The sequence below is a fragment of the Tetrao urogallus genome (assembly GCF_951394365.1).
Source record: "Tetrao urogallus genome assembly, contig: SUPER_28_unloc_2, whole genome shotgun sequence".
Classification (NCBI taxonomy): domain Eukaryota; kingdom Metazoa; phylum Chordata; class Aves; order Galliformes; family Phasianidae; genus Tetrao; species Tetrao urogallus.
The window spans coordinates 1-15186 of record NW_027639057.1 but is presented as its reverse complement, the minus strand read 5'-3'; the positions used below and the strand labels follow the sequence as shown (position 1 = coordinate 15186).

At 62.1% G+C, this 15186-nt stretch overlaps 4 protein-coding genes across 4 annotated transcripts; 3 read left to right on the top strand and 1 right to left on the bottom strand.

Moving 5' to 3' along the window:
* Positions 1 to 792: 792 nt before the first annotated feature.
* Positions 793 to 3285, top strand: CTSK (cathepsin K; the record flags this gene model as incomplete). Its single annotated transcript, XM_079550948.1, has 8 exons — positions 793 to 800; positions 1404 to 1521; positions 1625 to 1747; positions 2038 to 2193; positions 2274 to 2492; positions 2578 to 2743; positions 2988 to 3093; positions 3186 to 3285. 8 exons carry the CDS (start codon positions 793 to 795, stop codon positions 3283 to 3285), a joined length of 996 nt encoding a protein of 331 aa, XP_079407074.1.
* A 619-nt stretch (positions 3286 to 3904) lies between these two features.
* On the top strand, positions 3905 to 7959 carry CTSS (cathepsin S; the record flags this gene model as incomplete). The annotated part of the gene is made up of 8 exons (XM_079550984.1): positions 3905 to 4061; positions 4710 to 4880; positions 4956 to 5078; positions 5819 to 5962; positions 6040 to 6264; positions 6884 to 7049; positions 7255 to 7357; positions 7860 to 7959. Exons 2-8 carry the CDS (start codon positions 4755 to 4757, stop codon positions 7957 to 7959), a joined length of 987 nt encoding a protein of 328 aa, XP_079407110.1. The 5' UTR covers positions 3905 to 4061; positions 4710 to 4754.
* Positions 7960 to 9334: 1375 nt separating this feature from the next.
* Positions 9335 to 11064, bottom strand: SSR2 (signal sequence receptor subunit 2; the record flags this gene model as incomplete). The annotated part of the gene is made up of 5 exons (XM_079550970.1): positions 9335 to 9445; positions 9652 to 9729; positions 9899 to 10007; positions 10354 to 10452; positions 10910 to 11064. 5 exons carry the CDS (start codon positions 11062 to 11064, stop codon positions 9335 to 9337), a joined length of 552 nt encoding a protein of 183 aa, XP_079407096.1.
* Positions 11065 to 13512: 2448 nt separating this feature from the next.
* LOC306956365 (high affinity immunoglobulin gamma Fc receptor I-like) lies at positions 13513 to 15044 on the top strand (the record flags this gene model as incomplete). The annotated part of the gene is made up of 4 exons (XM_079550968.1): positions 13513 to 13531; positions 13879 to 14127; positions 14334 to 14594; positions 14760 to 15044. Coding segments are annotated over 4 exons (814 nt in total), but the record flags the coding sequence as incomplete, so codon positions are not given.
* Positions 15045 to 15186: the final 142 nt, after the last annotated feature.

Sequence of the window (15186 nt, the reverse complement as noted above, 5' to 3'; positions counted from 1 at the left end):
TTGAATCTTCCACTGCTGCCCCATGGCAGCGATGGGGACCCCGAGGAGCTGCTTCTGCTTCTTGCTCCTCGTGCTGGGGGGCGCGGAGCTGAAGCCCTTCCAAAGGACGGAGGATCTTCCCAGCCCTTCCCTTGGGGCTGCTGTGTGTCTCCGCGCCCCCCGCCTTGGGCTCAGTGGGACCCCCTGTGTCCCCCCCCCCCCCCCCCCCCCACTTTGTCACCCTGCGGTCACACGCGGTGCAGTCAGAGCCCCGTGCTGAGCTGACTCAGTGCTGCTGCTCAGCGCTGATGGAGGAACAGCTCAGCCCTGGGGGGGTCCGTCTGTCCGTCTGCCCCCCACAGCCCCACGCTGGGACTCTTCATCCCCATCTGGGGCAGAGGAGGAGGGCAGGAGGCGACTGCAGTGTGTGACCCCCATGGGGCAGTGAGTGAAGGAAGGGGGGCGGCAAAACCGCTGCCTGCTCCCCCCAGGGCCGCTGCCTGGACCCCCATCTCTGCGCCCCCATCTCTGCACCCCCCTGAGTCCCCCCTGCTCAGCAGTGACCCCAGGCCGTGGCGGTGGTTCCCCTCTATGGGGTGACTCAGCCCTCACCCCCCAGCAGCATCATGTGAAAGCACTGGGGGGGGGCTGCCCCCCCTTCCCCTCGGTCTCCTCCCTCCCTCCGCTGCTGTTCGCTCCCACTGCCAACATTTTCCAGCTGCCTCCACTTCCTCAATCCGACGCCATAAAAGAGCCAACGAAGCAGCAGCAGCTCCGTCCCGTCCGCACTGAGCTTCCATCCCTGGCAGAGCGATGCTGCGGTGAGGCTGGGGGCTGCTGTGCCCCCCCCCCCTTCCTCTGCCCCCCCCAGGGGAGGGCGGCCCAGTGGGGATGGGGGGAATGGGGTCGATGTGGCGACAGCCAGAGCTTCTGCTGGTTGGGGTCAGGGAGGGGAAACTGAGGCACAGAGAGCGCTTGGGGGCTGCAGTGCTGCCTGCCCTGTGTTGGGGGTGTGGGTGGGGGGGGTTGGGGGTTGAAGGGGGGGGGTCTGATGGTTTCCCCCCCCAACCCCCCTCTGCCCAGCCACGGGATCCTGATGTGGGTTCCAGCAGAGCTTTAATGGGAACCAGCTGTCCCCGATCATGGGATGCTTGCATGCTGGCAGCGGGGCCTGGCCCACATCTGACTGTGTGTGGGGGGGTCGGGGTCCCGATCCCCAAATCTGATGGTGGGGGGGGGTCCTGGATCCCCCCATGGTGAGCAGTGCTGAGGGTCCCCTACAGCCGATGCCGCTGCAGCTCTGGGCTCTGCGTCCCTGTGGGCTCCGCTCCCTGCAGCTGTGGGATGAGTGGGATGCTGCCCCCCCCCATCCCAGCACCGCCGGGCTCAGGCCCCCCCACCCTCATCACTCTGCTGCCCCCCAGGCCCGCACTGCTGGCGCTGCTGCTCCCCGTGGCCGTGGCACAGCTGCGCCCCGAGCCGGAGCTGGACGCCCAATGGGACTTATGGAAGAGAAAGCACAGCAAGCAGTACAACGGCAAGGTGTGGGGCTGGGGGCTGCAGGGCGGTGGTGTCGCTATGGGGTCGGTGCTGGGGTGAGGCTGGTGTCCGTCCGTCCGTCCGTCCCAGCGCCGTCTCATCCCAGGAGGATGAAATATCGCGGAGATTGATTTGGGAGAAAAACCTGCGCTACATCAACGCCCACAACGCAGAGCACGCGCTGGGAAGGCATTCCTTCCAGCTGGCCATGAACCACCTGGGGGATTTGGTGAGTGGGGCCGGGGGGCAGCAATGGGGGCAGGGGTTGGGAAAACAGTGGGGCAGCAATGGGGACAGGTGGGGACAACTGGGACAACAGTGGGGACGGCAGTGGAGGCAGCAATGGGGGACCATGATGGGGGCAGGTGACAGCAGTGGGGATGGCGGTGGGGACAGAGATGGGGGCAGCAATGGGGACAGCGGAGGGGACGGTGTGGGGTAGCGGTGGGGACGGCCGCGGCACCCTTTGGTGCTGCTGAGCCCCAGGCCCCCCCCCCCCCCGCCCCTCTCCACCCCCAGACCAGTGAGGAGGTGGTGAGGACGATGACGGGGCTGAGGGTCCCCCGGAGCCGCCTGCGCCCCAATGGCACCCTGTACGTCCCCGACTGGAGCAGCAGAGCCCCGCCGGCCGTGGATTGGAGGCGGAAGGGCTACGTGACCCCCGTTAAGAACCAGGTGAGCGCGGCGCCGATGGGGGTCCGCCCCACGTGGCTCCCCCCCGCGTCACCCCACGCTGTCACCCCGCATCCCCGCAGGGGCAGTGCGGTTCGTGTTGGGCTTTCAGCTCGGTGGGAGCCCTGGAAGGGCAGCTGAAGCGTCGGACGGGGAAACTGCTTTCGCTCAGCCCCCAGAATCTGGTGGACTGCGTCTCCAACAACAACGGCTGCGGCGGAGGCTACATGACCAACGCCTTCGAGTACGTCCGGCAGAACCGCGGCATCGACTCGGAGGATGCGTACCCCTACATCGGGCAGGTCTGGGGGGCCGGGGGGCAGCCCGTGGGCTCATCCCCCCTATGCCCCCATCGCCGTGGTTCATTCGGCCCCGCGGGTCCTGCAGGATGAGAGCTGCATGTACAGCCCCACCGGGAAGGCGGCCAAATGCCGCGGCTACCGGGAGATCCCCGAGGGCAACGAGAAAGCTCTGAAGCGTGCTGTGGCCAGGATCGGGCCCGTGTCGGTGGGCATTGATGCCAGTCTGCCCTCCTTCCAGTTCTACAGCCGCGGTGAGGGGCGGGGGGACCCCAATCATGGGGGGCAGTGGGGGAAAATGAGGCATAGATGGGGTGAAGGTTGGGGGAACCGTCTGCTGGGGGGAGACTGAGGTGTGGAGGGGACGAAGGACGGGGGAACCCATCTGATCCCTCTGGTTGGGGTCGGTGGGGGGAACTGAGACACGGAGGGGGTGAGGGGTGAGGGAACGCCTCTGTGCAGGGGGAAACTGAGGCACGGAGCTCTGCCCCCCCATAGGGGTGTACTACGACACCAGCTGCAACGCAGAGAACATCAACCACGCGGTGCTGGCGGTGGGGTACGGCGCGCAGAAGGGCACCAAGCACTGGATCCTCAAGAACAGGTATGGAGGAACGGGACCCCAGCCCCCATCCTCACCCCTCCGGCCTTGGGGTGGCCGAAGCAACAACTGATGCTGCGCCCCCCCTTGCACAGCTGGGGCACGGAATGGGGCAATAAGGGCTACGTGCTGCTGGCCCGCAATATGAACAACGCCTGCGGCATCGCCAACCTCGCCAGCTTCCCCAAAATGTGAGCGGCGCCAGCGTCCGTCTGCAGGAGTGGGGCTGGGGGGCTGGAACCCCCCCCCCCCCAGTGCATCTCATCTCTGTGTCCCTCGGGGGATTGAGGAGGGCGATGGGATTTTGTTTTTCAAATAAAAGTGGTTGGGGAGAAAGCTGTGAGCGTGGAGAATCTCTGCGTTATGGGGCGGGCAGAGGGGCGCGCTGGGGCTGCTCGGGGGGGAGGGGTCCGGGTGGTGGTGGATGAGCGGGGGGCAGGGGGTTGTCTCCCCCCAGATGTCCCCTCCTGCTCCCCTTATCGACACAGAATGCGTTCTTTGCGGGCCGCTTCGCTCTGTTGGGGTGAAAAACGGTGATTTTGGTCAAGCAGAGGGGAAAAAAGAGGGCTTTTCTACAGGAGAATTTTGTGTCCGCAAGGAGAAACGGCCGACTTTGGTCAAAGCGAGCAAAAAAAGGTGATTTTTTTGTACGGCCCTTTGGTCAAAGCAAGTGAAAAAGCAGCGATTTTTTGTCAAGTCAAGCAGAAAAAGTGATTTTTGCCGTGCGCTCGTTTGGGTCTCGTGGTGGCGAGAGGTGATTTGGTGAGGAGCGATGGAAGCGCTCCGCCAATGGGAGCCAGCGGGTCGGGCTCAGCAAAGTGAAAATGAAATCAAAGCGTTTCCTCATTTCTGGGCTCACGTGATTCTCTGCGCTGCGGGCGCTGGGTGTGAGGTGAGGGGACAGCGGGGACCCCCGGGTGCCCCCCGGACGTGGCTGCGCCCCCCACCACCTTCAGGCCCTGCTGAGGTTCGTGCGTCGCGTCTGCGGTGCGGAGCTCTGGGAGCTGCGTGATGGGGAAGTGAAAGCGTGGGGTGCAGCCCCTCCTGCCTGGATCCATGGGGGGGGCAGCAGACCCTCCTGGGGGGATGGGGGGCAACGGGGCTCTCATGGCTTTGCCTTTTTTTTTCTTCTTTTTTTGGGGAGGTGCTGCAAAATCACAGGTTTGAGTGAGCGGCCATGGGGCGCACGGAGCGGCGTGGGGAGGGAAGGAGGGCGGTGCTCAGAGGTTGTTGTGTCCGTGTGTCCGATGTGTCCGTGTGTCTGATGTGTCCCCATGTCCAGGTGTGTCCCTGTGTCCTGATGTGTCCCTGTGTCCCCGTGTCCAAATACATCCCTGTGCCTGGACGCATCTCCGTATCTGTGTCCCTCTGTCCAGCCGTGCCCCCGTGTCTGGCTGTCTGTGTGTCCAGACTCCTTTCTGCGCCCAGATGTGTCGCCGTCTGTGTGACACCCGGCCAACCTCCCCCCGAGGGCTCTTTGAGTCCATCCCAGAGCTGCGGTGCTGTGGTCAGGACGGGGCAGTCGGCATCACCCTGTGATGACACCCCGACCCGCTCCTCCCTCACCAAACCGGCTCTGTCACGCAGTGCTCACACGCAGTGCTCACACTCACACTCACTGCTCACACTCACTGCTCACACGCAGCCCCACTCTGCTGTACAACATGGAGCTGCTGCGCTGCATCGCTGCCCTGCTCACTCTGCTGGCCGCAATGGGGCACCCGGACCCTACGCTGGATCAGCACTGGCAGCTCTGGAAGAAAGCCCATGGGAAGGCGTACCGCCATCAGGTACGGGGGGAGGTCGGCCGTGGGGGCGCAGCGGCTGCCCCAGGGGTTGATCTGTGGGGTGGGGTTTGGTTTCAGATCGAGGAAGGGCAGCGCCGCGCAACGTGGGAGAAGAACCTGCGCCTGGTGACGCTGCACAACCTGGAGCACTCCTTGGGGCTGCACTCCTACCAGCTGGGCATGAACCACATGGGGGACATGGTGAGGGGCGCCGTGGGGTGGCAGGGAAAGCCTTAACGGGAAGGGCTGTCTGTGCAGGGGGGGTCACCACCTCTGGAGGGGGGCGAGGAGCACGGAGACGCGGCGCCGGGGGACGTGGATGGTGGGGCTGGGTTGGGTTTGGAGACCTTGGAGGTCGTTTCCAGCCTTGATGGTTCTGCAAGCGGCAGCAGGGGGTGGATTGGGGTGGGATGGTGGCCTTGGGGCTCCTCTCCAACCTTAACAAATCCACAGCTCCGTGAGCGGGGCTGGCGGTGGCTGTGTGTTGACGGTTGGATTTGATGATCTTGGAGGTCTTTTCCAGCCTCGCTGGCTCTATGATTCATCCCCTCCTCTCCTCGCGGCCTCCCATGGCCTCGCCATGCCACACTGCCCTGTGAGGCAATGGGGTGTGAGGAAATCTCCCTCTTACTGCAGTGTTTGTGGTGCGTGGCCCCGGTCCCGGCCGTGACGTGCGCAAATTGTCCCCACTCCATTCCCCGGGGCTGTGGGGTGTTTCCGTGAGACACAGAGCTGCTGGAGCCCAGCTCCGTGCTTTCTATTTCTTGCCCATTCCAGTGAATGGTTGGGACTTAAACACCCACGTATCCGTTTAAAGAAAAAGCCACAGGTCTCCCCCCAAACCCCGAACTTCCGCATCTCGAGGGAAGCTCAGCCCCCGTGCGCTCTGTGTGAGTCCTGACAGAGGGAGGGACGTCACGAGTTGCTGCTTCTCCTCCCAGACCAGCGAGGAGGTGGCTGCGCTCCTCACGGGGCTCCGCGTCCCCTCTGGGCACAGCAGGACCTCCAGGTACCACCGACGCGGCGGCGCCCCGGATGCCGTGGACTGGAGGGAGAAGGGCTGCGTCACGGAGGTGAAGAACCAGGTGGGAAGTTCTCTCCCCATCCCGTCCCGTCCCGTGGGCCCGAAGGCAGTGCTGAGCACCAACGCGGGTTCTTGTAGGGCGCCTGCGGGGCGTGCTGGGCGTTCAGTGCCGTGGGAGCCCTCGAGGCTCAGGTGAAGCTGAAAACGGGGAAGTTGGTGTCGCTGAGCACCCAGAACCTGGTGGATTGCTCCACGATGTACGGCAACAAGGGCTGCAGCGGGGGCTTCATGACCAACGCCTTCCAGTACATCATAGACAACGGCGGCATCGACTCGGAGGAATCCTACCCCTACACGGCTCAGGTAGGCGGCTCTTGTCAACGGAAAGCAGAGCCAAGGTGGCGATTCCTCCAGCAAAGGACATTTCTGATAAGTCACCCGTCGCAATGCTGTCCCCGTGCTGCGTCACATTGCTGAGCCACCAGCAAATTAATGTCCCAGTGCCGAGAGTCTGGATGTCAAAAGACAAAACCCGGAATGACCCGGAGTGACTCAGTGGCTTCAAAACACGGTGCTGGAAGGAGGTCAGAGGGAAGCTGCTCTGTGTCCCTTCCACTGCAGCCGTTCCAGAACCCCACGGTTCTGTGATCCCTGAGGTCCCTTCCAACCCAAACTGCTGGGATTCCAGGGTTCCGTGACCTTCGAGATCCCTTCCAACCCAAACACTCTAAAATCCCGACTCTAAGGTCTCTCTGAACCAGGCCATCCCGTGGTTCTGCGGTTCTACATCTTTGCGGTCCCTTCCTGTGCTGTGATCCCATGGTTTCTGTGATTCATCCGTCTACTCCGTAACTCTGTGTACAGAAAAATGGTGTCAAAGAGAAGCAGAGAACGGGGTGGTGGTGCAGGGTGGAAGGGCTGAAGCACCTGAAGGCTTCGAGGTCTCCTGGTGGCTTCCACACCTTCCTCTTGTTCCCACCAGAATGGGACGTGCCAGTACAACGTTTCCTCGCGTGCTGCCACGTGCTCCAAGTACGTGGAGCTGCCCTACGCTGATGAAGCTGCCCTAAAAGATGCTGTTGCCAACATTGGGCCCATCTCCGTCGCCATCGATGCAGCACAGCCCACCTTCTTCCTGTACCGGTCAGGTACGACCCTTTCCCCTTTACCTGGGGCCATGCAGATCCGCAGTCACGCCTTTGTCTTCTGTATCTCAGTGTAAAGGTGACGGAGCTGAAATCTGGGCTGAATTGGGCAAAAACTGGAGCGCAGGGCTCAGACGGAGGCGTTGGTCAGCGTTGGTCCCGCTGCGCCTGGGAGGCTCCGCTCCCTCCGAGCTCTGCTGCTTTGCAGGGGTTTACGACGACCCGCGCTGCACACAGGAGGTGAACCACGGCGTGCTGGTGGTTGGGTACGGCGCCCTCAACGAGAAGGACTTCTGGCTGGTGAAAAACAGGTGAAGGGGCTGCGGGTGCGCAGCGGGCTGCCCTCATCCACTGACCTGACAACGTCTGATGGTCACAGAATCATAGAATCGCTCAGGTTGGAGAAAACCTTAAAGGTCATTGAGTCCAACCCCGACACGAGCGCGCTCTGCTCGTACAGAGCAGCTGGATGCAGAGCGCAGTGGGGCTGCGGCTGTGGGACAAAATTGGTTTCGGTCCTTGCGTCGTTCCCCATGGTTGGCGCTCGGCTCTGTCACAGCCCCCCAACGTCCTTCCGGCAGCGGGAAGAGACTCAAAATGCCTTTAGGACACTTCACACCCCCCAAACTTCCCTTACGAGAAAGAATCTGGAGTTCAAAATGCCGTGCAGAGGTTGATGAAGGCACAGAACGGTTTCATCGCCGCCTGCAAAAAGCTGTGGCAGAGACCTGGGAAGCACGGGGGGCTGACAGCAGACGCTGTGCAGAGAAGGGAATCCCGCTTTTCTAACCTGTCTGTTTCCTCTCCCAAAAGTTGGGGTGAACGCTTTGGCGACGGGGGTTACATCCGCATGTCAAGGAACCACTCGAACCACTGCGGGATCGCCAGCTACGCCTCGTACCCACAGATATAGGAGCAGCCCTCCGTGCCTGGGGAGGCCTCCGGCCCAGCTTCTGTCAATCACTGCCTGCAAGAATCAGCTTCTGTCCCTAGGGGTGCAGTTCTTTGTGTGGAGCTGGTGGGAGGATTTTAGAGGATGGTTTTCAGGCACCCACCGCCGGCTTCTTGGAGGAGAAAAAGAAAAAAGAAAAAGGTGATTTGTCCTTTTTTCCCCATAGTAAAATTGCAATGCCAACAGTTGTTAAAACGGAGATCGCACCTTCCTCTCCGATCGCTGCGCTGACGCGGCCGTGATTTTCTCTCTGCCTGGTATCTACGAAATCGCAGGTTTTTGTTCAGAAAATAAAAATAAAAGATGAGTTTCAGCGATCCCCCGAATCTGTGCAGGGCTCTGGAGGCTCCATCGTGTGCCAGAAGGGCTCCAGCCATGCGCCCCCTGCTCCGCTGTCTCCTCGTCCCTCCGCTGCTGGGATTTGCCTGCTTGTCGCCTTTGGCAGCAGTGCTGGAGTTTCCTTGTTGGTGCTTTGGTGACTTCACGGCGTCCCACAGAACCCTCAAAGCTCCTCGGTGTGTTCTGGGATGACTTTGAGGCTTCTGAGACCCCTCAGTGTGCTCTCAGGTACCCCAGAGCATACACAGACCTTAGGACACAACAGACACTTCCAGGTACCCCTGCTGCACTCCAGGGCGCTCTAAACTACTCCCAGACCTCCTCCATTTGCTCCTGGGTGAATGAGGGGCTTCCCCACGCGCCCCAGAGATCTCCAAGGGCTCCCCATCCTCACCCTGCCCCCCTGCAAGGCTCCTCATCACACCGCAGCACCTCCAGAGGAAAAGCACAAACCAGTGTCCAACCCGGAGCTGCAGCGGGATTCACTCACAGCAGGGAAGCAACGAACAACAACCTGGAGCTGCTGGGCAGCTCTGCCAAGCACCAGTCCTGCAGGGAGCAAAGGAACGGACCCTGCAAAGCCAGTTCTGCTCCCCACGCTTCCACTGCTTCTCCTCTTCCGTTCTTCCTCCTGCCGGAATGATGTGTGGATTTATTTTCCCATCTGCACGCCCCTCAGCCGCTCCTGGAGGCACCTCCCAGTGACAGAAAGGCAGGCTTCTTTCAGGGCATTTATTACAAAATCCTCCGTACCTCCACACACCTCCACCCTCACCAGAGCAACAAAGAAAAACCAAACCAGCAACTCTTCACTGCAATAAGAGTGAGAAAAAAAAGCAGAGCGGTGCCAGCAGGGGCTCCCTCTCACCAGCAGGGCTGAAATGCAGCGCTCTGCAGGAGCTGCTGCTGCTGATCTGAACACCCCTGCACCTCGGTGCTGCTCTGTGCTGCTCTGTCTGCTCTCTCCTGAGCTCTGGGGGGGCCCACGGGGCCACTCTCAGTTCTTTTTGGTCTTGGGGGTGTCGTATTTTCTCTTGCTCGAGTACCACAGCAGCAGCGGGATCCCAATGGAGGGCAGAGTCATCACACCAAAGGCCGCCCAGTCCAGCTGGAAGAAACCATTCCAAGTCAAAACAACCATGCGATCGCCCTCCCTCCTCCTGAAATCCTGCACTGCTCCTCTGAGCTGGGATGGAAGCCACTCTCCTGCTCAGTGATGCCCTTCTGGGCCGCCGATGTGGACTGACTGCGATCCCACTGTGTGTGTGGGGTTGAGCACAGAGCAACTGCAATCCCCAGCCAGCAGATACTCACAAAATGAGGGGAGAACCTCCTGTCGAACTCACGCTGAGCCAGGATTCCTCCCTGCCCAGGAGCACTCGTGAAACCAACCTGAAAAAGCAAAGGCAGAGGAATAGGATCTGCCACCTTCCCTGCTCACAGCAAAGCATGTGAATTTGAGACTGCAGGGACAGGAAGCATCCCCCAGCACACAGGACACGGAAAGGCAGCTCCACCATTCAGCGTGGGGAGAGATCCCACACGCAGCCGAGCCACTCACCACGACCTGCCCGCCCTCCTGTGCCAGGTAGGTGATGGTAGCAGAGGTGAAGTTGAAATATCCAGCTTTGAGAGGCCGCAGAACCACCGTGTGGGACACATTGCTTGCCCTGAGGGCCACAAGTTAATGAAAACAGAGGCACTCCAAAGGAAGGAACGTGAAGGTTTGGGTAGAAGGGCTCTCTGTAGTTACAGGTACCCAGGCCCACCCAAAGCTGACCCAACCAACCCCTTTTTCCCCAACCATACGAACTGATTTGGGTCTGTCTGCAAGCAAGTTTGGTTTGTTTGCTTCTTAAGGCACCCTCAAGAGGAGACGTTTGCACCCAGCACCTCCCCCCAGGTCTGGCGTGGTGTCATTTCCGTGACACTGAAGGAGGATGGGAGAACTATGAGATGTTTGGGGGCAAAACTGAGCGCTGGGAGGGAAAATAAACCCAAAACGTGAAAAGATACGGAGCAATTCTGTCCCACTTGACGTTGAGCATCCCAGAGACGATGCCAAAATCCTCCGGGGGGAAGGAATCATCTGACAGCTCCACATCTAAAGCAGCACTGAATGCAACAAGAAAAGAAAAAACAGGATAAGAAGCGAGTCACAGCTGGGTGCTGCACTGAATGAAGGGATGGCAGCCCCACAGGGATGGTTCAGCTGCTGGGGAAAGTGATTCGTGAAAGAAAAAGGGCACAAAGAGAAGCGAGGGGGGTTGGTGCGTTACAAGCAGAAAGAGGAGAGCAATATGAAGCTGCAAAAAAGGGAACTGGACGCAAAGGAAATGCTCACGAAGCAAAGAAAGATTCCGTGTGAACGGGCAGAAAAGCATCACGAGATGAGATGAGTTTCTGCTCCACGGCAGGCAGACACAACAGCTCCAGAAGGAGGAACTCAGCCTTCGTGCCCTGTGCTGAGCTCCCAGCTGGGGGCGGAGGATAACAGTGCATTATGGAGCCCAGAGATCCTCACAGCTCCTCCAGGCACACACACAACACGAGAAGCACGGAGCAGGCTTACCTGGAGCCGACGTTGTAGATGTTGTACTGCAGAGTGAGGTCTTTGCCCTCCACTGCGTATCTGTTGAGCAGAGACTTGGAGGCCAGCAGCCTGGCGCCCTCCTCACAGCGGGCCACAGAAAAGAGGGCAAACGCAGCAAGGATCAGGAGCTTCATCTGGAGGCAAAGGAAGACAGAATGGCATCAAACTGCGGCCTTTTCGCCGGGCCGGGCGCTGGAGGCCTCGCAGCCCGCACCGGGTGCCCGGAGATCCTCCGTGCGGCCCCCAACACCCAACACCCACCCAGCTCCAGCCACCAGGCCCGGGGCCGCAGCACCAGCCCCCCTCCGCCCTCTCCCCCCCCGGCCGCCCCCCGAGCCCCGCGGAGCGCCCAACCTCCGCGCCGGAGGAAGGCCGAGTCAGCACCCAGAGACCGGAAGTTAAAGGGGAAAGAGCGGAAGTCAGCAGGGCAACAGCGGAAGTCGGCTGGGGAAAAAGCGGAAGTCAGCAGGAGAAAAGACGGAGACGGCGTGGAGAGAACGGAAGTCAGCTCAAAGGCACCGGAACTTTGAGCGGATTGACCGGAAGTGCACTGCAGACCGCAACGCGTGGCCCGGAAGTGCTCTGAGAAGCGCGCGTGTGCCTGGCTTTGCACGGAGCTGCTGCAGCCCCTGCTCATCCCTGCGGCTCCTCTGGCTCCTCTCCCACAGCTCCCCGTCTTGTCTGGGAACCCCCAGCCCTGGACGCAGTGCTGCAGACGGGGCCTCAGAGAGCAGAGCACAGAGGGACGATCGCCTCCCTGGCCCTGCTGCCCCCCCTCTGCTGATGGCGCCCAGGATCCCGTTTGCTTTCTCAAGGCTGAGAAGCTGAGCTGGAGGAGAGAAGGGGACGGGGACGTGGGAGCTGCTGTCACCGTTATGTCAGCGCAGCACCCATCTCAGTGTCCCCAACCTCATCACGCCATCCCACCTCCCCTCCCTTTGCTGGCTGTCCGCACATCCCCTTCCCTTTTTGCACAGCCATCTATGCCCTTTTTGCACAGCCACCCCATCCTCACGGTTCTGTTCCCCGTGGCCCCACTCCCACAGCACCCAGTGTCCCCCAGGACAGAGGGGATGTGGGGCACGGGGACACATCCCACAGTGGCCCCCACCCCACGCTCACCCCACAGCAGCGGCTCTGCGCCTCTTGCCGTCCCCATGCTCTTGCAACAGGGATGGAAGTGGCAGCGGTGACATCAGCAGCCCTGTCCACTTCTCAAGTGCGTTTTAGTGGTGAAGAAACAGGAAATCGCAGCCTCACCCCCCCCAACCACCCCACCGATAGCATCGCCCCAGAGCTGCACGTGGGTGGCACTGCTGTGGCACGGAGACGGGGAGGAGGAGGGCAGCGGTGATGGAGGGGGCAGGGCAGGCCGGGGACAGGGCAAAATACTGCAGCACAAAGCACGAAGCCCTGACACCCCTGGACCTCAACCCCCAGCCCATCAGCACCCATTCGATCCGCTCCGCATGGAGCTCCCGCTCGCGTGGCCACGCCCCTTCGAAGCCCCGCCCTTTTAAGCCCCGCCTACCTCGTTATCCGGCCGCCAGGGGGCGCTGCAGTGCTGGGTTGCCGTGGCGCCCCCTGGCGGCCGTGCTGGGAAGGAGCCGAGGGGACGAATGCGGGGTCCTGAGAGCCGCCCGTGAGCTGGGGGGGCGGGAAGGGCTGCGAGGAGCCCTGAGGAGCCGCTGGCGTCCCCACCGCCGTTCCCATCGTGTCTCCATCCATTCCCTGTGCCGGTCCCATCCCATCACCAGCCTTGTCTATGTCCCCATCCCCATCTCTGTTCCTATCCCTATTCCTGACCCCATCCTTCTTCCTCTCTCCATCCCATTCCCTGTGCTGATCCCCATCCCGATCCCCATCCCTCTCCATGTCTCCATGCTCATCATGTCCCCATGCCAATTCCCTCCCCTATCGCCACCCCGATCCCCAACCCCATCCACGTTCCCATTCCTGTCCCCATCCCCATCCCTGTCCTTATTCTTGTCTCAGTCCCCACCGCTGTCCCATCACATCCCTGTCCTTTTCCCCATCCTCATCCCTGTTCCCATCCCACTTCCCACCCCATTCGCATTCCCATCTCCAACTCTCTTCCCACCCCCATGTCCCCATTCCTGCTGTCCCCAACCCTTCGCTATCCCCTTCTCTCCATCCCATTCCCTGTCCTGCATCCCAGTTCCTCCCCATGTCCCCGTGCCTCCCCGCTGCCACCAGCACATAACCCTGGGTTTGGGGCAATGACATTTATGGGGGGGGAAGAGGCAGTGGGGAACTTGGGGACGTTGCCGTTTCCTTCCTCTTTTTCCTCAAATCACATGTAAGCTGTCACTGCTGTCACCTCAGTGCGAGTGCATGGGGATGGCGAGGAGCACGGCGCTGCTGCTGTGGGGTGAGCGTGGGGAGGGGGCCGTTGTGATGTGGGGGGGGGGTCCTCTGTCGCCACGTCCCTTTGTCCACGTTGTGCCCCACATCTCCACCCGGCCAGGGGACAGCGGGTGCTGTGGGCACAGAGCTGTGGGGATGGGGAGGTGGCGAGGAGCACCGCGGGGATGGGGAGGTGGGGATGCGGCAGCGGCGCCATGGGGACGGAACACGGGAGTGAGGGGACGGTGGCAACGGTGCCATGGGGGTGGGCAGAGGCTTCCAGTGCCGCGTGCAGCCCCGGGGATGGCAGGATGTGGGCGGCTGTGACGCAGCGCCGTCCCCTGGGAGCCCCCAGCCGCCACGAAGGCGTCCCCAAACCCCGTTGCAGTGGCAGCGGGGGGTGCAGCACGGGGCAGGGATGGGCGCTGCGCTGACGTGACGGTGGCAGCAGCTCCCACATCCCCGTCCCCTTCTCTCCCCCAGCTCAGCTTCTCAGCCTCGTTGGTGAGTCCCCGACCCCCTCGCTGTCCCCCAGCCCCCGCTGTCCCCGGCACGCTGCTGTCCCCACGTCCCCCCTGCAGGCTCCCAACCCCCCCTGCTGACGATGGACCCCCCCTGGACACCGCAGTTCGTGGGGCAGAGTGTGAAGCTGACCTGCGGGGAGCCCAGCGTGAGCAGCTCCAGCACCTGGTACGTGGATGGGCAGTGGTGGAAGAAAACGCCATCAAACCACCTCCGCATGGAGCTGAGTGGCAAAGGGAAATACAGCTTCCAGTGCCAGACCCGAGGCTCTGAGCTCAGCCCTGCTGTTGACCTGACAGCCTCTAATGGTGAGCGGCAGCCGCCGGCACCCATGGGTGCTGGTGGGAGGTTCGGGTTCCCAACCTTTGCCACCCTGCGTGCAGCCATGGCACTTTGGGGACGTCTGCATGGGGTGGACGCACAGCAGCGCATGGCAGGGTGCGCAGGGTGCGCTTTGGGTGCATCCCAGAGCACGGCGGTGCATCCCAGCGCCCTCTCTCACGCTTTCCCACAGACTGGCTGGTGCTGCAGGTGCCAACACAGGCAGTGCTGGAGGGGGACTCGCTGTCCCTGCGCTGCAGCGCCTGGAAAAACACAAAGTTCAGCCTGGTGAAGTTCTTCCATGACGGGAAGCTGCTGCAGGGCAGACATGGGGACGAACTGCTGCTGTCCCCAGCAGAGCAGCAGCACAGCGGCAGCTATCACTGCTCAGCCTACGTGCATTCCTTCATCGCAAGATGGGAAGCCTCTGCCCAAATTGACCTCGTGGTGCGAGGTGAGCCCGAGCAGGGGCGGGTTTGGGGTGGGTTTGGGGGCGGGTTGGGGGGGTTTGGGGTGGGTTTGGGGTGTATTTGGGGTAGGTTTAGGGTGGGTTTGGCGGGGGTTTGGGGGGGGTCCCTGCAGCGGTGCTGCTGTCACCCCCTGCTCTGTTCCTTCCCAGAGCTCTTCTCAGTGCCGGAGCTGAGCCTGCAGGGTCCCCAGGAGCCCCCCGAGGGCAGCGCCCTGACTCTGCTCTGCTCCACCCACGGCAACGCGCTGCGGCCCCACGTCTCCCTGCAGCACCTCTTCTACCAGGATGGGCGGCTGGTGGGGGGGCCGCAATCGGCCCCCCAGCACCGGGTGCCGGCGCTGCTGCCGTCCCACTCGGGGTCCTACAGCTGCCAGGTGCAGACAGAGACGGGCAGCGTGCGGAAGCGCAGCGCCCCCATCACCATCACTGTGAGAAGTGAGCGGGCAGTGGGGCAGGGAGGGGGCGCGGGGGGGGGGGGGGGGGGGGGGGGTCCCAGCTCCCCCCCGGGCCTGCGTGGATCCCCCCCATCCCAATCTGGGTCCCTACATCCATCCTGATTCCCTCCACCCGTTCCCAG